This window comes from Martes martes, assembly GCF_963455335.1.
Source record: "Martes martes genome assembly, chromosome: 14".
Lineage (NCBI taxonomy): Eukaryota > Metazoa > Chordata > Mammalia > Carnivora > Mustelidae > Martes > Martes martes.
In genome coordinates, this window is record NC_137902.1 from 57,153,798 (window position 1) to 57,174,007 (window position 20,210).

The 20,210-nt window shown below is 39.8% G+C and overlaps 1 protein-coding gene across 1 annotated transcript in view; it reads left to right on the forward strand.

Moving 5' to 3' along the window:
- The window catches only part of DNA2 (DNA replication helicase/nuclease 2), a gene marked incomplete at its 3' end in the record, with an annotated part of 53,343 nt that overhangs the window by 13,500 nt on the left and 19,633 nt on the right, over positions 1-20,210 (forward strand). The window contains exons 6-10 of the mRNA XM_080823565.1: positions 6,604-6,823; positions 9,816-9,933; positions 11,086-11,251; positions 14,003-14,197; positions 15,766-15,996. Of these exons, the coding sequence (XP_080679691.1) occupies positions 6,604-6,823; positions 9,816-9,933; positions 11,086-11,251; positions 14,003-14,197; positions 15,766-15,996 (930 nt within the window). The remainder of the gene's footprint in view (positions 1-6,603; positions 6,824-9,815; positions 9,934-11,085; positions 11,252-14,002; positions 14,198-15,765; positions 15,997-20,210) is intronic.

Below are 20,210 nucleotides of genomic sequence, written 5' to 3' on the forward strand. Positions count from 1 at the left end.
AATCTAATGAATAGAAATTCTACTTTCATTATCATAAAATCTTCTGATTTTTGTATATCAGTTTGTTTTTTTAAGATTTTTTTTTTAAGTAATCTCTACAACCAACGTGGGACTTGAACTCATAACCCAAAGATCAAGAGTCGCGTTTTCTACTGACTGAGCCAGCCAGGTGCCCCTGTCAGTATGTTTTTTAAATAAAATAACCAACTTATAGATCTTCTCGGGATTGTAATTTGTATGTATTTCTATTACTATCCTATATGGACTGTGTCGCATGCTGATTGTCCTGTGGATTTGTGCTCTATGTTTAAATACTGTGTTTAAGCATTTAACTCATTTTGGCATTTGGCAGTTTATTGGTTTTTTTCCCTTAAAGAAGCATTTGTGTAAGTTTGTAAGTCATACATTTTTTTTCTCTTTCATTGTTTACTCATTCAGCAAGTGTTTATCTAGTGCCTAATATATGCCAGGTAATGTTCTAGGTGCTGGGATTATCATGGGTGTGGGGGGGAAGCAGCTGACTTCATGATGCTTCTATAGTACTGAACAAGTAAACAACAGACTGTGATAAATGCAGGGTAGAACAACATAAGAAGGAATGTGGAGTTGGTGGTAGTGGTGCTGGACATATTATTTCCAGTGAATGGTCGTGAAAGGCCTCTCCAATAATATGACGTGGAGATGAAGCCTGAAGGAGATGAAGGAGGTAGCTGAACAACTCTCTGCAGGAAGAGTGTTCCAGGCAGAGCCCCTTGGGTGATGACACCTGCCATTGTGGTGGGGACAGAGCAAGGAGGGAAGGAACAGAAGTAGCTTTCCTGGGACGCCTGGGTGGCTCAGTTGGTTGGGCAGCTGCCTTCGGCTCAGGTCATGATCCCGGTGTCCTGGGATCGAGTCCCGCATCGGGCTCCTTGCTGGGCGGGGAGCCTGCTTCTCCCTCTGCCTCCGACTTCCAGTGCTTGCTCTCTCTCTCTCTCTGACAAATAAATAAATAAAATCTTTAAAAAAAAAAAAAAAAAAGAAGAAGTAGCTTTCCTGGGGCCTTGTAAGCCCTGTTGGGGCTCTGGCTGCTGTTCTGATTAGATAAGAGGCCACTGGGGAGCTCGCTTTCACAGAGGGTTTTGATGTAATTTCCTTCCCCCCACCCCGCCCCCTTGAGCAACATTTTCTTTTTCTTTAAAGAGGCACAGCTTCCATTTATGTAAATTTTCTTACCTTTTCTCAGTATTCTTACTATTTTATCGCAGGACACTTTGTGATCTGAAAAACTTGTTTAAGATTTGTGCATCAGAAACTTAGGAACCGTTAGTTCTTTGGACCAGTTTGTTGTTTAAAGTTCTCTGCGGTTCAGAGAGATCCACACTGAGCCTGGATGTGAATCCCAGTTTTGCCACAATTTAGCTCTGTAACTTAACCTCTCTGTGCGCATTGATCTGCATTGATCAGATTTACTTTATTTTTTTTTTTAAAGATTTTATTTATTTATTTGAGAGAGAGCATGAGAGGAAAGAGGTCAGAGGGGAGAAGCAGACTCCCTGTCGAGCAGGGAGCCAGACAGATTTACTTTTAAAAGGATCATTCTGGCTGCTCTTTTGAGACTGTGTTGTAGGATAAGGGCAGAGGTAGAGAGACTAAGTTGGAGGCTCTTAAAAGAACCCAAGTAAGGGATGTTGGTGGCTGAGACAGTGGAAGTGTGGAAGTGATGAGAATCAGTTGGACTTCAGTCAGACTTTAGTTGTAGAACTGATAGTTTTGGATTGGATGTGGAGTGTGAGGGAAGGAAAAGTCAGTAGTGATTCCAGGGCAGAAAATGTGATGAGAAGGATGTCAAGAGAGAATGGTACAGGAGGATTTGGAGACAGGGAGTTAGGCAGCTGTAGTGAGGGGTTGTTCTATGAGGGGCACATAGAAATGAACTGGTAGCCAGAGGCTTATGTGGGGGCTAAGAGAGCTTTGTTGTTTTGAAGATGGGAGCTATAATGTGTTCATATGCTGATGGGGAGGATTCCACTGAGAGGGCAGAATTGATCATGAGAGATGGGAAATGTCAGCTATGTGTTGAGTATGGCAGAAGGAATGAGAGTACACAAGTGGAAGGGTTGACCTATGGGACACTTACTTCTTGGTGTTAAAATCTCAAGTGGACTACTTCATCAAAGATATTTGGAAATTTTACAACCTTTTACATAGTGCTAGAGTTCTCTGAGAATTTTGTAATCATTTTAGAAGGTTGTTAGCAATGTTTAAATGTCCTGTATCTGGATTTTATTTTATTTTTTTATTTTTATTTTTTAAAGATTTTATTTTTATTTATTTGACAGAGAGAGAGAGAGAGATCACAAGTAGGCAGAGAAGCAGGCAGAGAGGGGGGAAGCAGGCTCCCCGTTGAGCAGAGAGCCGGATGTGGGGCTCGATCCCAGGACCCCGAGATCATGACCTGAGTCGAAGGCAGAGGCTTAACCCACCGAGCCACCCAGGCGCCCCCTGTATCTGGATTTTAATTGTTTTTATTTCTTTTATTATTATTTACAATTCAGTGACTTTCAGTATATTTGTAGAGTTGTGTAACCATCACCACAATCAGTTTGCCAGGATTTTGATATATATTTTAATAATGGTTATTTAAAAAAAATGAGGCTTATCGTGCTGTTAGAATTGGGTTTATTTTTCATATTTCTTTTTTCTGTAGTGATCTTAAATATGCCAGTAGCTCCCTTCCTTAAAAAAACAAAACAAAACAAAACAAAACTAATAAATGGGTTAAATTTATAAACGCTTCATTCTTTGTTATTTCTTTGAAGCAAAGTGCCTATGTCTAGAAAAGGGGGTGGGTCTCCGTGCATTAGTCTTCACTGTGATAAACAGAGAAGTGTTTATTAAGTAGTCATTCTCCTAATTTGTTTCATCGTTTTGTAGTATTTCTGTCATTCTAGTCTCTTGATTTTCTATCATAATTACAAACTTAATTTTTGTTTTCTGTTGTTCCTAATTATTTTTTTATCCTTATTTACCCTCTCTCACTACGCATCTCTCTTTTCCTTCCTTATTATTTATTTTGGAGTCATTTAAATTTGCTTGAGAATTAAAGTTGTGGTGGATATACCTTTTCTTTGCTGTTTCACATATTAGCTTTTATTTTGCTGTTTAATTGTTTTAGCATTTTGTCTGCATGTTTTTTCTTTTGGTTAAAATTTATTCATTGTTTTTGTGGTGGTAAGCTGCCATTTTCTCACTGACCCATGGGCTTAGCTATTTAGCAAAAACGTATTCCATGCAGTGTCTGCTCAGCATTGTGCTAGGACCTCGTGTTTCAGGGAGACTAAACCCCTCCAAGAACTCTCTACTGGTGGTAGTTGAAAACATAGACCTGGAGGGCATTGCTTAGAGAGAACATGTAGGGCAACAAGAGGCATGGAAGAGTGCTATGTAAGGAAAGAGGGAGAGAGGAGTAGAATCCATCAAAGGAGGCTGGGGAGGCTTATGATGGACCAGTAAGGAATTAGGTAGCCTGGAACAAGCCTTCCTGATAGGAAGCCAGGGAAGGTGTGGAATTCAGATCCCTGAAAGGGATTTTTGAGGTCTACTCTTAGTTTCACATAAGGAAATTGAGATCCAGTGAGTGGTATGACTTTTCCAGGTTTTATGTGAAAAAACAGTGGTGGAGCTGAGTCTACAGTAATAATTCTTGATTCCCAGCCCAGTGTCCTCCTCTCTGTATCTTGGTATAAGACTTTTTTTTTGTTTCAGTTACTTCCAATGGAATCTTCTATGTCTGTGAAGGAAGAGCTCCTCTGTATTTTAGCTTGTGTCATTTTTGCAGCAGTTTACAGCCACCTTAAAAAAAAAATCTTGGGGTGCCTGGGTGGCTCAGTCGTTAAGCTTCTGCCTTCAGCTCAGGTCATGATTCCAGGGTTCTGGGATTGAGCCCCGCATCGGGCTCCCTGCTCAGTGGAAAGCCTGCTTCTCCCTCTCCCACTCCCCCTGCTTGTGTTCCCTCTGTCGCTGTGTCTCTCTCTGTTAAATAAATAAATAAAATCTTTAAAAAAAATCTTTTTTAGACTTTAGCACAGAGAATGAGACCTTTAAGGTCATTTAAGGAGACAAACTTTCTCACCCATAGGTAGTAATAGTAAATCTTCTTCATCTTTACGGTATTATATTATCCATCGGAGTTTTACAGCATTATTTGGTTAAAATCATAGTAGTTAAATTGAAATACTGTCATTTATTCCACAGACCTAGGTCTAAAATCACATTGCTGGGGCGCCTGGGTGGCTCAGTGGGTTAAACCTCTGCCTTCGGCTCAGGCCGTGATCTCAGGTCCTGGGATGGAGCCCTGCATCATGCTCTCTGCTCAGCAGGAGGCCTGCCTCTCCCTCTCTCTCTGCCTGCCTCTCTGCCTATTTGTGATCTCTCTCTGTCAAATAGGTAAATAAAATTTAAAAAAACACAAAAAACAAAATCACATTACTTCCATTTTCTAGGGGAATGAATTTTAGTAGCAAGTTAAAAGTTTCATTACCTATCTTCTATTAAGTATACATGTGATATTTTATGAATAATGGAAGTTTGCTTTATTTCATAGGAGCATATTTAAATATATAACACAATTAGATAACATTTGGAGTAAGAAAACAGAATAATATTTAAGAAATTTCGGATAAGTTGTAGCTTCCCTGAATTCCTCTGTTGTCTTCCTCAGAGACTGCAGAAGTATACATATATTCCTGGAGACTGTATTTTTAACCTGAAACAGTAAAAAAAAATTACTGAAATGTCATTTTTTTCTCTAGAAAATATTCTCATTTGTTAAGAAGTAGCTGCTGATTTAAATAACATGAAATTAGCAAGTCAAAGTCAACTAAATCATGCATTCTGATAGAATTCTTAAGCTTTTTAAATCTCAATTCTTATTTTATTTAATTAACATTTATTTTTAAAGATTTTATTTATTTATTTGACAGAGAGAGGGCACAAGTAGGCAGAGCTGCAGGCAGATCTGAGGACCCTGGGATCATGACCTGAGCTGAAGGCAGAGACTCAACTGACTGAGCTACCCAGGCATCCCAAATCTCGATTTTTATGATCTAAAATATATATATATTTTTTTCTAAAATATATTTTATTACTAGAAAATTTATCCTTTTCGTGTAAGATTTCTATTAGATTTAGTATCTTATCTGGCTTTAAGTCTAGAATAGCTTTAATAAAAGTTGGTGCTATCTGACTTTTCTCCTGCTGAATAATTTACTGCTCTGAAAATGAGTAAATCTTAGGTAAGAGCCTTAGGTAGGAGGCTTTCAAAGTTATTTTCACCTCCTAATTCCTTTGATGTTTATATATATATTTTTCTCCTTCCTGTGCTTTTGGTTATTTAAGTTAGGTTAGTAGACTCAGAATCTCTTGTAATATAAAAAACAATGCTGAGGGGTGCCTGGGTGGCTCAGTGGGTTAAGCATCTGCCTTTGGCTCAGGTCATGATCTCAGGGTCTTGGGATCGAGCCCCACATCCGGCTCTTTGCTCAGCAGGGAGCCTGCTTCCCCCCCCTCTCTCTGCCTCTCTGCCTACTTGTGATCTCTCTCTCTCTGTCAAATAAATAAGTAAAAATCTTAAAAAAAAAACAAAACCAAAAAACAATGCTGAGTACTTAGTTTTAAATATTGGTAGTGACAGAAATGGATTCATTTAACATTTAAGTAAAGAAAATTGTAAGTGCACATGATGTCCTTTGAAGATTGTTATGGGGAGTGTAGGAGCAAAGTGTTTGATAATCAGGCTTCATACCGCATGGATGATGGGGAAAGACAGCTCATTCTTACACAGTTTAATATGGTATCAGTGAAGGAACACAGCCTTTGCTACCTTGGGTGCAACCACATGCAAGCCATTTTATATTAACCTGTGTAATAATTGTATATCAGAATATCCATATTGGTATTGTGGCCTCATTAGGTCCAAATAGTGATACTTGTAGTAATCTAGGCCTGAGGAAATAAAGGCCTGAGTTAGGAAGATTATAGTAGGAATGAACTCAAAAGTATAGATGGTAAGTATTAAGACTTAAATTATGTGAGTTAGAGGCATTGGACAGCGGTTCTTAATCTTAAGCATGCATCAGAATCACTTGCAGAGTTTGTAAAACAAATTGCTGGGTTTTACCTGCAGACTTTCTGATTGAGTAGGTCTGGAATGGAGCCTGAGAATTTGCTTTTATTAGAAGTTCCTAGGTGATGGGGCGCCTGGGTGGCTCAGTGGGTTAAAGCCTCTGCCTTCGGCTCGGGTCATGATCCCAGGGTCCTGGGATCGAGCCCCACGTTGGGCTCTCTGCTCAGCAGGGAGCCTGCTTCCCTTCCTCTCTCTCTGCCTGCCTCCCTGCCTACTTGTGATTTCTGTCTGTCAAATAAATAAATAAAATCTTTAAAAAAAAAAAAAAAGATGTTCCTAGGTGATGTTGATGATGCTTGTCCAGTCACATTTTTGAGAATCACTTCTGTAAAAGTGTATGGATGGTCTCCCATCCTCTGTGTGTCATAGAGTCAGTGCCAGAATGTGAGAAAAGTGCTAAGTGTTCTAAGGAAGTATTCTTGTGTTTCGTTTTTTAGGCCGAGTGATGGTAATAACAATAATTCAACATGTAATATTGAAGTCATAAACTCATTGGATATTGAAGAAAGCATTTGGTCCCCTAGGTTTGGATTGAAAGGCAAAATAGATGTCACAGTTGGTGTGAAAATACATCGAGGATGTAAAACAAAATATAAGATAATACCACTGGAACTTAAAACTGGCAAAGAATTAAATTCTATTGAACACCGTAGTCAGGTAGGTATGAATCTTTGTAAGAAAATTGTCTGAATATTTAGTACACTGAAAAATGTAGGTCTGCTTTATATACTTTGGTTCAATTTGGGTAATTTTTATTTAAGTTATGCGGCTAGCTGAAAGTTTTCTCTAGTGAAGAAATAAAACAGCTGAATTTATAAGACAGTGTTGCCAAATTTATGTTGCCAAACTACTAGTCTAAACAGATACTCCTAAAGAATTCTTTGGTGATAAAATTTGCTGAAACCAAGTATATTTGGAAATTTAATGATGCATGGTAGCCTATTAAAGTTTCTGAGAAATCAAAGTAATATGGATTTGGTTTAGGTATGTTTAAACCTGTTGTTTTCTAAACTTAATTTAACATGGGGCTATTGTTTTCATGTAACATCTAACGTAGGATACTCTTAGAAAACATCAGTCTAGGGTGCCTGGGTGGTTCAGTCCTTAAGCGCCTGCCTTTGGCTCAGGTCATGATCCCAGTGTCCTGGGATTGAGCCCTGCATCAGGCTCCCTGCTCAGAGGGTAGCCTGCTTCTCCCTCTCTCACTCTCCCTGCTTATGTTCCCTCTCTCGCTGTGTCTCGCTGTATCTCTCTGTCAAATAAATAAATAAAATCTTAAAACACACACACACACACACAAATCAGTCTAAATCCATTCTTTTATTTTTGTCTCTTAATCTAATTTTAATGATTATTATCTAAAATGAAATATAGGGGCGCCTGTGTGGCTCAGTGGGTTAAAGCCTCTGCCTTTGGCTCAGGTCATGATCCCAGGGTCCTGGGATTGAGCCCCGCATCAGGCTCTCTGCTCAGCAGGGAGCCTGCTTCCTTCTCTCTCTCTGCCTGCCTCTCTGCCTACTTGTGATCTTTGTCTGTCAAATAAATAAATAAAATCTTTTTAAAAAAAAAATGAAATATAGAACCATGTCTTATTACCATTATGTTAAATTCAAGTTCTTATTAATCTTTTCTCCTCTTTGGTAAACATAACAATCTTTTGTTGTCCTTCAAAATTATATGAAATTTATATTATTTATAGTGACGTAAAGTAATTAACATAAATCTTTCTTTTCTCCTACCTAGGTATGTTAAGTATAATGACTGGTTTTGGTGTTTTGGAATTTCATGATTTATGTATTATTTATTTGGGTGAGTGAGACAACATGAGCTGGGGCACTGGGGGAGGGGTGCATCAGGACACTGGGATCATGACCTGAGCTGAGGGCAGATGCTTAACAGCTGAGCCACCCATGCCTCCCAAGCTTCCAACTCTTGATCTCAGCTGAGGTCTTGATCTCATGGAGGAGAGTTCTGGTTCCACACTGGGCTTCAGGCTGGGTGTGGAACCTACTAAAAAATAAACAAATACATAAATCATTCAACATTTTAATCTTGTCCTGGAAAACATACTAGCTTCTTTGCAGGTTGTGTATGACTAAATGACTTGCTATTGTTGCTAAGGTGGTTTCATGAATTGTAAACCGATTATTTCTAACTTGTCTTAGATGGTTTCTTTGGAGAGTACTGCATAAATTTAAAGCAGCTAATAATGATTCATGCTGTGCAAAAAACAGTGAGCTTTGTAGAGTTAGTCTCATTTAGTTGTCCTAGTAACTATGACATAAATAATACGCATTTTAGTGTTTAATTCACTTATTTTATTTACTTATTTTTTTAGTTCATTTATTTTAAACAGGGAAAGTAGTGTCTAAAGACTGTTAACTTCAGAATGTAAAATATAATTTGGCTAATTTCCCTCTCTAATTTATTGGAAACCTTAATATTTACTGTCTAAGAAAAATTCTATGTATTTTTTTTTAAAGATTTTATTTATTTATTTGACAGAGAGATCACAGGTAGGCAGAGAGGCAGAGAGAGAGAGAGGAGGAAGCAGGCTCCCCACTGAGCAGAGAGCCCGACGCAGGGCTTGATCCCAGGACCCTGGGATCATGACCTGAGCCAAAGGCAGAGGCTTTAACCCTCTGAGCCACCCAGGCGCCCCAATTCTATGTATTTTTAAAAAAACATTTCATTTACTTATTGAGAGAGAGAGAATGACAGAAAGACCACAGTCAGGGAAGGGGCAGAGAGAGAGAGGGATTAGCAAACTCCCCACTGAGGAGGTAGCCTTACGTGGGGCTCAATACCAGGACCCTGGGATTAAGACCTGGGCCAAAGGCAGGCACTTAACTGACTGAGCCACCCAAGCATCCCTCTGTGTATTTCTTTATTGTGTAAAACTGGAAGCATAGACAAGTGTTTGTGTTGTAGAAGTTCAATATTTGACATTGAGTTATTGTGTTATCTTTATTAATTTGCCTAATGTTGTTTTCAAAATGGAAATAGTTTAATGGACCTTTTGATTTTTTTCATTTATTTTTTAAGATTTACTTACACATGCAGCGGGAGTGGGAGAGGGAGAAGCAGTCTTCCTGCTGAGCAGGGAGCCCGATGCCAGACTCGATCCCAGGACCCCAGGATCATGACCTGAGCTGAAGGCAGACACTTAATGACTGAGCCACCCAGGCACCCCAGGAGAGAATCTTTCAAGCAGACTATCTGCTGAGCGAGGAGCTGTTTGTGAGGCTGGATCCCACAGCCCATGAGATCATGACCTGAGTTGAAACCTGTCGTTGGTTGCTCAACTGACTGAGGCACCCAGGCGCCCTGACCTTTTGATTTTATTTTATTTTTTTTTTTAAAGATTTTATTTATTTATTTGTCAGAGAGAGAGAGGGAGAGAGAGTGAGCGAGCACAGGCAGAGGCAGAGGGAGAAGCAGGCTCCCCGCCAAGCAAGGAGCCCGATGTGGGACTCGATCCCAGGACGCTGGGATCATGACCTGAGCCGAAGGCAGCCGCTCAACCAACTGAGCCACCCAGGCGTCCCGACCTTTTGATTTTAAAGTTACAGTATGTGTTGATTGCTAAACACGCATGGACATATGAAAGTTAAACTTTTATTTGACAAAATGTACAATGTTTTCACAGGTTGTTCTGTACACGCTGCTGAGCCAAGAGAGGAGAGCTGATCCAGAGGCCGGCCTGCTCCTTTACCTCAAGACTGGCCACATGTACCCTGTGCCTGCCAACCATCTTGATAAAAGAGGTTGAGTTGTTCTCTCTCCAGTTACTTCTCTGGTTGTTGTTTGTTTCTTTTTTTTCCTTTAACCTTTGGTCATCTGTATATATACCTGAAAAATCATTCACTGTACTTGCTAGGCCTAATACAGGTTGTAATATATAGTTGTGGTTTTATTTATTTATTTGCTTGCTTCCTTATTTATTTATTTTTAGTTGTATTTTTTAAAAAGGAATTTTAACAATATACTGTATATTTGAAAACATCTTTAACCTTTTTTGAAAGGTTTTATTTTTATTATACAAATTTTTATTATACAAAATTTATTTAAACTTCCTGTGTTATTGAGACACTCTAGATAGCTGTAATTGTCCTTACCATTTAGCTAAAAAATCAACTTCACAGTATTTACTAGTTATGAGATATATATATATATATATGACTGTTTAAAAGAACTTATGAAGTGACGCAAAGGGGCACATGCACCCGGATGTTTATAGCAGCTCTGTCCACAATAGCCAAACTACGAAAAGAGCCTAGGTGTCCATCAACACATGAATGGATAAGAAGATGTGATCTGTATATACAATGGAATACTCTGCAGCCATCAAAAAATTTGCACCGACCTGGATGGAACTAGAGGGTATTATGCTAAGTGAAATAAGTCAATTAGAAAGATAATTATCATATGATCTCATTCATATGCAGAATTTAAGAAACAAGGCAGAGGATCATAGGGGAAGAGAGGAAAACATGAAACAAGATGAAACCAGAGAAGGACACAAATCATAAGAGACTTTTAACCTCAGGAAACAAACAGGGTTGCTGGAGTGGTATGGGGGAGGGATAGGGTGACTGGGTTATGGTTACTGGGGAGGGTATGTGTTGTGGTTAGCGCTGTGAATTGTGTAAGACTGATGAATCACATTTCTGTACCCCTGAAACAAATAATACATTATATGTTAATAATAAAAAAAAAGAACTTACGAAGTGAACAAAAATTTAAGCAAATATATAACAAAATGTTTTTTTTTTAATATACACCAAAATGTTAACAGTTATTCTAGTGTAATGGGAAATAAGAATGTTCATTTTATGTTTTTAAATCTGAAAGTTTTACGAGAGAAAGATATATAAATAAACTTAATTCTTACACACACCCACCTTTTTGTTCCATAGAATTATTAAGGCTAAGAAACCAGATGGCATTCTCTTTGTTTCACCGTATTAGTAAATCTGCTATTGAAAAGGAGAAGACAAATCTTGCTCCTTTACCACAAATAATTGAGGACCAGCAAACTTGTAAATATTGTTCACAAATTGGCAACTGTGCTCTTTATAGCAGGTAAAAACTTTTTCTTCCCAAAGTATTAATTCCAGTTAAGTATTTACTTAGTTCAAAATGATTTAACTTTGTTGTCTGATCTGTAACTGATGATTTCATTTTAGTGATTTTTCTTTGTGGGTAGTATTTCAAAAATGAAGGGAATAGAAAAAAACAAACCACAGTTCATATTTTGTAACCAGCCTATTTCCTTGGGGAATAATAGAATGCTTTTTAAACTTCTTTCAAAAGTGGTTATTTTAATCTTGCTGCAGATAGTTTCTGGGGAAATGAAATACTTTTAGGACTTAATGGAATCTGGTTAAGAAGGGGTAATCTTCTGTTAAGAAGGGGGATCTGGCAGGTTCATTTAGGGGAGCATGTGATTTGATCTTGGGATTTTAAGTTTGAACCCCATGTAGAGTGTAGAGATAACTTAAAAAAACTTAAAATTTTTTTTCTTTAATTTGTCAGAGAGAGGAGCACAAGCTGGGGGAGCAGCAGGCAGAGGGAATAGAAGACTCCCCGCTGAGCAGGGAGCCTGATGCGGGACTGATCCGAGGACCCTCGGATCATGACCTGGGCCAAAGGCAGATGCTTAGCTGACTGAGCCACCCAGGTGCCCCAGGAAATTTTAATGTTATACGACTTTTTTTTTTTTTTTAAAGATTTTATTTATTTGAGAAAGAGTGAGAGCATGAGAGGAGGGAGGGTTAGAGGGAGAAGCAGACTTCCCGCTAAGTAGGGAGCCCAATGTGGGGCTCAATTAGGGCCCATGGGATCATGACCTGAGCTGAAGGCAGGTGCTTAATGACTGAGCCACCCAGGCGCCCCAGGAATTTTAAATATTATACAAAATTTTTCCGCATTATTTTACTTGTTTATTTGACACAGGGTGGGGAGAACATGAGCTGGGGGAGTAGCAAAGGGGGAAGGAGAAACAGACTCCTTGCTGAGCAGGGAGCCCAACACTGGTCTCGATCCAGGAACCCTGTGATCATGACCTGAACTGAAGACAGGTGCTTAACTGACTGAGCCACCCAGGTCCCCCAAGATTTTTTTTTTAATTGGTCTCTACACCCAACATGGGGCCCTAACTTACAATCCCAAGATCAAGAGTTGAATGCTCCACTGACTGAGCCAGCCAGGTGCCTATATGTCTATTTTTCTACATATGGGAAGTTTATTAGCTGTCTTAAGACCAGTCATTTGTATTTATACCTTCATCGGCCAGTGAAAGTTTTGAAAGACACAAAAAAGTAGTTAGATGTAAATACAGAGTAGGAAACAAGATCAAATCAAGACCAAAATTTCCAATTCAGCCTAAAAATTCCCATAAAGGACTTTTCAAAGTATTATATCAAACAAATGCTTTTTTTTGAAGATTTTATTCATTTATTTGACACAGAGAGAGAGATCACAAGTAGGCAGAGAGACAGGCAAAGAGAGAGGAGGAAACAGGCTCCCTGCTGAGCAGAGAGCCATATTCAGGGCTCGATCCCAGGACCCCTGAGACCACGACCTGAGCCGAAGGCAGAGGCTCAGCCTACTGAGCCACCCAGGCGCCCCCAAATAAATGATTTCTTTCTTTCTTTCTTTTTTTTTTTTTTTAAAGATTTTATTTATTTATTTGTCAGAGAGAGAGAGGGAGAGAGAGTGAGCGAGCACAGGCAGAGGCAGAGAGAGAAGCAGGCTCCCCGCCAAGCAAGGAGCCCGATGTGGGACTCAATCCCAGGACGCTGGGATCATGACCTGAGCTGAAGGCAGCTGCTTAACCAACTGAGCCACCCAGGCGTCCCAATAAATGATTTCTTAATGCAGAGGACAATGAGCTTTGGGAAGTTTGAGCCTGTAGCACAAGTACATTTTTTTGGAAAATCTTATTCTCTATGTTTTGTATGCTATCTTATAATTGTTTTTATATAAAAATTCAGAAGTTAATACTAAGCACAATTGATACGCCATATAATTCTCCATTTTTTTAAGACTTTTTTAAAAAAAGATTTTATTTATGTATTTGACAGACAGAGATCACAAGTAGGCAGAGAGGCAGGCAGAGAGAGAGAGGAGGAAGCAGGCTCACTGCTGAGCAGAGAGCCCGATGTGGGGCTTGATCCCAGGACCCTGGGATCATGACCTGAGCCGAAGACAGAGTCTTTAACCCACTGAGCCACCCAGGTGCCCCTCTCCATTTTTTTTTTTTTTTTAATATTTATCTGTTCGATAGAGAGAGAGTGAGAGAGGGAACACAAGCAGGGGGAGTGAGAGAGGGAGAAGCAGGGGGAGTGAGAGAGTTAGAAGCAGACCTCCCGCTGAGCAGGGAGCCTGATGTGGGGCTCAATCCCAGGACCCTGGGATCCTGACCTGAGCTGAAGGTAGACGCCTAGTGACAGCCACCCAGGTGCCCCAGTTCTCCATGTTTTTTGTGTTGACTTTCTAATGTTATAGAGCTGGATGTACACAAATTGTGATTTTGAGAAGTGCAGTTATACAAAAAGCCGAGACTTGATACTATTATAGTAATGAAAATTAGAGTATACCAAACTTAAGTAGGTATTAGGTTGTAGTCCTTAAGGGCAAAATAATACTATACTGGGTTTCTTAAGCATTTTGCTTTGTAAAAAGCCATTTAGCTTATAAAATGTTGAAATGACTTTAAAATTAGGACCTGTGGTTATAAGTTATAGTGATCATCATATATGTTGCTTATTTTAGAAATAACCTCATTTTTATAGCCAGCCAGTAAAATGTTTTATGTACATCTCTCTTTAGAGCAGTGGAACAACAGATGGATGACAGTTCAGTTCCAGTTGGCATGCTGCCCAAAATAAAAGAAGAAACCCAACATCTAAAGCTTACACACTTAGAGTATTTCAGCCTTTGGTGTCTAATGTTAACCCTGGAGTCACAGTCAAAGGATAATAAAAAGAATCACCAACATATTTGGTTAATGCCTGCTTCAGAATTGTAAGTGGTCTATCTAATACAGTAAACTTCAGTAATTTGGATTACCTAATGGGATGGTATTTGAAATTCATGAAAAATACAGGATACATGATATCATGTTAGAGCTGTGCAATTTCATATATTCATGCCAACTGTAGATGGTTGTCAAGGAATTTTTTCTAAGTAGAGCACTATTCTTATTTTCAGTAGGTTAAATATGTCTTGAGAAATATTTTTTTTAAAGATTTTATTTATTTATTTGATAGAGACACAGCGAGAGAGGCAACACAAGCAGAAGGAGTGGGAGAGAGAGAGAAGTAGGTTCCCCACTGAGCAGGGAACCCAATGAGCCACCCAGGTGCCCAGATTCAAATTTTCTAAAGGTGGTCCATCTTTTATTTTGTGAGATCTATTTTTTATTATAAAAATTTAAAAAAATTTTTTTTTTTTTAGTTTCAGGGGTAGAGTTTAGTGAGTCATTGTCTACAACACCCAGTTATAGTGCCTTCCTTAATGGTCATCACCCAGTTATCCCATCACTCTACTCCCTCCCCTCCAGCAGCCCTCAGTTTGTTTCCTATAGAGATCTATTTTTTTACAAGTTGTTTATAAAGAAATAATTGTGTATATCTTTGCATAGTATTTTTCTTTATGTAATATTCCATTGTTTTTGATCTACTTATTTAGAACTTTTAGAATGAATATCGATTTTAATGTGACTTTAGAAGTAATTGGATCATTATTTCCTTAACAGTAAATTTTTTTTTAAGGATTTTTTTTTTAAAGATTTTATTTATTTATTTGACAGATCACAAGTAGGCAGAGAGGCAGGCAGCGAGAGAGGAAGGGAAGCAGGCTCCCTGCTGAGCAGAGAGCCCGATGTGGGGCTCGATCCCACAACACTGGGATCATGACCTGAGCTGAAGGCAGAGGCTTTAACCCACTGAGCCACCCAGGTGCCCCTCCTTAACAGTAAATTTTAACACAAGGAATCATTACAGTGGATAAAATTTAAGTTGTTTTTGATAGACCATGTCAGCACAGTGAATATGTCAAGTGTACATACCAACAAGCTTCCGAAGCTGTATTTAACAGTTGTGCCTGAGAAATTGTAAATGCTTAAAACTTGCTTCTTGGAAGCTGTGGAATTATCAGTTTGCTTATTATTATTTTAATAACAGTGATTATAAATCCTCTTGTAAATACTAAAGAACATCAAGTTCAGGAAACGTATTACCTTTTGTCTTCCTTATTGTTACGTGTATCAGCATAGGAAGTAGGGATGTCATTCAGAGTTCAAAGTACTGATACACATGTTGTTCAGAGATCCCAGCCTGTGGCTGCAAGAAGGGATGTGCTACCTAGCACTCGTCTAGAGGTCTTTTGAAGAGAGATTATTTTTAAACTAATAGAATGTTAGCTCAGCATTTCTAACACTTTAATGTAGATTGTGGAAAATGTAAAAATGAATGAGACAGCATTATGGGCTCCAGGGGCCAGATGAACAAGTAAATTGTGGAAAAATGCTAATATAGTATTTATATATATGATGTAAATGGAAGCTTTCTTTCTTTCTTTCTGTTTCACAGGGAGGAGAGTGGTAACTGCGTTGGAAACCTGATTAGAACAGAATGTGTGAAAACAGTTTGTGATGGACAGTATTTACATAATTTTCGACGTAAAAATGGTGACATGCCTGTCACAAATCTAATGGCAGGTGATAGAATTATTTTAAGTGGAGAAGAGAGAACACTGTTTGCTTTATCTAGGGGATATGTGAAGGAGATTAACGTGACATCAGTAACTTGCTTATTAGACAGGTAATGAAATGTTTCTTTGGTGGGATGACAGCTTTATGGATATATAAATTGCATCCTATTCACAGTTTATTCATTTAAACCATTATTCATGGTTTCTAGTATATTCTTATAGTTGTGCAGCCATCACCAAAATCACTTTTAGAATATTTTCATCCCCCAAAAAAGAACCCTTGTACCCTTTGGTATTCATTCCCCCTACTCTAGGCAATCACCAGTTTTCTTTCTGTCTCTGTAGGTATGCCTGTTCTGAACATTTCATAGAAATGGGATCATATATGATCTTCTGTGACTGGCTTTTCTTTACTTAGCATACTGTTTCGTTTTTTTTTAATTTGAGAGAGAGAGAGCAAGAGAGAGAGTGACAGAGAGAATAAGCAGGAGGAAGACCAGAGGGAGAGGAAGAAGCAGGCTCCCCATTGAGCAGGGAGCCTGATGCAGGACTTGATCCCAGGGCCCTGGGATCATGACCCAAGCTGAAGGCAGATACTTAACCGACTGAGCCCCCCAGGTGCCCCTCTTCTGGATATTTCATCTAAATAAAATCATAGGGTTTTTGGATTTGTTTTGTTCTATTTTGTTTGCCTAGCTTCTTTTACTTAGCATAATGTTTCTGAAGTTCATCTTTGTTTTGGCATTTATCATTACCTTATTTCTTTTCTTTTTTAAATTTTTTAATTTTTTAAAAAAGATTTATTTACTTATTTGACAGACAGAGATCACAAGTAGGCAGAGAGGCAGGCAGAGAGAGAGAGGAGGAAGCAGACTCCCTGCCGAGCAGAGAGCCCGATTCGGGGCTCGATCCCAGGACCCTGGGATCATGACCTGAGCCGAAGGCAGAGGCTTAACCAACTGAGCCACCCAGGCACCCCTCTTTTCTTTTTTTTAAAAAGAGATTTTAATTACTTATGTGATGAGAGACAGCGAGAGAAGGACCACAAGCTGGGGGAGTGGGAGAGGAAGAAGCAGACTCCCCGATGAGCAGGGAACCTGATTCGGGGCTCGATCCCACGACCCTGGGATCATGACTTGAGCCAAAGGCAAATGCTTAATGACTGAGCCACCCGGTGCCCCAGTACCTTCTTTCTTTATGGCTGAATAAAATTCCATTATGTGGATAGGCCACATTTGCTCATCCATTCACCAGCTGATGGACATTTGAATTGTTTCTACTTTTTTGGGTGTTAAGGCTAGTATTGCTGTAAATATTCACATACAAATTTTTACATGAATATATATATATTTTTAGAGATTTATTTATTTTGGAGTGAGGGAGTACAAGTGAGGCAAGGGGGAGAGGGAGAGAGAGAAGCAGACTCCCCACTGAGCACAGAGCCCAATGTGGGGCTCAGTCCTAGGACCCTGAGATCGTGGTTTGATCTGAAATCAAGAGTCAGACTCTTAACCATCTGAGACCCCACAAGCGTCCCTATGAAATATATTTTTACTCTCCTTTGTAGATACCTACTGGTGAAATTGAGTTTAGCATTTTGAGGAACTACCAAACTGCTAAGGTTTGGTTAGTATATTCTGTTTCATGATGCTAATGTGGACGTGATCTTTTTTTTTTTTTTTTTTTTTTTTTTTTTTTTAATTTTTTTTTTTTTAAGATTTTATTTATTTATTTGACAGACAGAGGTCACAAGTAGGCAGAGAGGCAGGCAGAGACAGAGAGAGGAGGAAGCAGGCTCCCCACGGAGCAGAGAGCCCGATATGGGGCTCGATCCCAGGACCCTGGGATCATGACCTGAACTGAAGACAGAGGCCTTAGCCCACTGAGCCACCCAGGTGCCCCTGTGGACGTGATCTTACCTAGTTCTCATCACCACATGAATGTCAGGCAGGCTAGATCCCCAGTTAGCCATGAAGCTTACTTGTAGCACTCTGGGCACTCACCATTTCATTTTCTCCTTCTAAAAAGAACTGTTTTGGGATGCCTGGCTCGCTCAGTCAAGCATGCAACTCTTGATCTCTGGGTTATGGATTCGAGCCCCTTGTTGAGTGTACAGGTTACTTAAAAATAAAATCTTTTTCCAAAAAAAACATTTTTTCCTATTTATGGTTGTGACATCAAGTATATTTATCTCTGTTAAAACAAAGTGAGTTTATTTAAAGAAAAATATTAAGTAAATAGAATAATTGGTATGAACATTTGTGGTTGAGACCGCTATCCATGCTCACTAATGTCTACATTCCCCTCTTCCTGCCTTCCCAGCCTTCCTTGCATGAAGTGCAGGCCAGGCCTCCTGTATCTTAATGGATGGAGATCAGGAATTGGGATGCAGTGACTTCTGGGTAACTGCCCTGGATGTATCCGGGCTTGTCCTCTGCCAGTTAGTAATTCTAGTTTAGCCACAACCAGCCCCAGTCTGAGTTTCATGATATGGGAGTATGAGGCACAGTACTTCTTTTGTCTGTTAGGATTTCTGGCAGTCACTTGCAGTTATTTATTTAGTGAGTATCCTGCTTTGCAAATCGTTGAGGAGTTTATAATGGGGGTAAGCAAATAAAATATTTCTGGTCTAATATGACAAGTGTTTGAATTGATGAGAACACGGATGAGAGGCATTGAACCCAATTTTAGAAGGCTCAGGGAAAGCTTTTGAAAGAGGTCATTCTGGATCTTCACCTGGTGAATTAATTGCCTGGTGTAGCAGTGTTGAGAAGAGTATGCCGGACAGAGGAATGTGGTGCATAACGACATGACGGTGTGACGGAACGTTCAGCAAAGTGCAGGAATGTAAAAGATGAAGAAGTGAGTGTGAATGGGGAGGTCACTTCATAGAAGGTCTTACATAACATGTTAAGTTGTGACTATTCAGATGTATTAAAGAGTTTTAAACAGAAGAGCGATAATAATCGGATTTGCATTCTCTGTGGATGCATTGTGAAGAACAGTTAATTAATAGAGATGAATCTGAAAGCATGGAAACCAGGAAACTTGTAGTGGCCCGGGCCAGCGGTGACTGAGGGCAAGGTAGCTTTGGCAGAGAGCATGGAGTGATTTTGAGAAGTATTTAGAAAGTAAGATTGGCTAACATTTGGATGCTGATTGGATATGGAGGTTGGGGAGAGGGTGAGGGGAAGGGAGAAAGAAGGACAAGGCAGTGGTGCGGAGGCAAGTGCTGTCGACTGGAATCAGAGCCACATAATAAGGATCAGGTTCAGTGGGAGTAAAGATTTGTTCAGTTTTGAATGTATTGAGTTTTCACAGCCTGGGTTTTGACCAAGTGGAAAATTCTTGCTGCCTGGTGGATATCCAAACCTGAAGCTCAGGTGAGCAGCCAGGCAGAAAAAGAAGGTGAGGTCAGGCCTCAAGATGTAGATTTGGCATTTAGAGCTACATGAGGGGATGGAACCAAGGGAAAATGACAAGAAAGAACAGTACAGAGGACCAGGGGAGGGACTCTAGGGAACCCCGGGGTTTTAGGAATTGGAAGAGGAGTGGGAGAAGGCATCAGGAAAGAGACGTGTGCTCCAGGCTGGAGGAGAGAGGGGCCCTGTGCTCAGGATCCTTCTTGGTGTGTTGAGTCCAGGCTAGATTGCAAAGCTAGGCCTAGTGAATTGTCAGCAGGTGTTGTAAGTTCCTGATTAATTGATTTGACCTTAGCGTCTTAAACCCTACTTTTCTCCCTTTTCCGGCCAGTGCACCATTCTTTTTTTTTTTTTTTTTCTTTTTTAAGATTTTATTTATTTGACAGAGAGAGATCACAAGTAGGCAGGCAGAGAGAGAGGGAGAAGCAGACTCCCCACCAAGCAGGGAGCCCGATGTGGGGCTCGATCCCAGGACCCTGAGATCATGACCTGAGCCACCCAGGTGCCCCAGTGCACCATTCTTATGTTGTCTGATTGGCAAGTATGAATTAGGGCCTGGTAGCCTTTTTTTTTTTTTTTTAAAGATTTTATTTATTTATTTGACAGACAGAGATCACAAAAGTAGGCACAGAGGCAGGCCGAGAGGGAGAGGGGAAAGCAGGCTCCCTGCGGAGCAGAGAGCTTGATGCGGGGCTCCCCTGGGATCATGACCTGAGCTGAAGGCAGAGGCTTAACCCACTGAGCCACCCAGGTGTCCCTGGTAGACATTTTAATAGCTATTCTGGCTCTTTTACTCTTTTAGCAAACAGTAATGTATTCCTTCCTTCCTCCCTCCTTTCGTCCCTCCCTTCCTTCCCTCCTTTTTTAAGATTTTATTAGAGAGAGAGAGAAATTGAGAATAC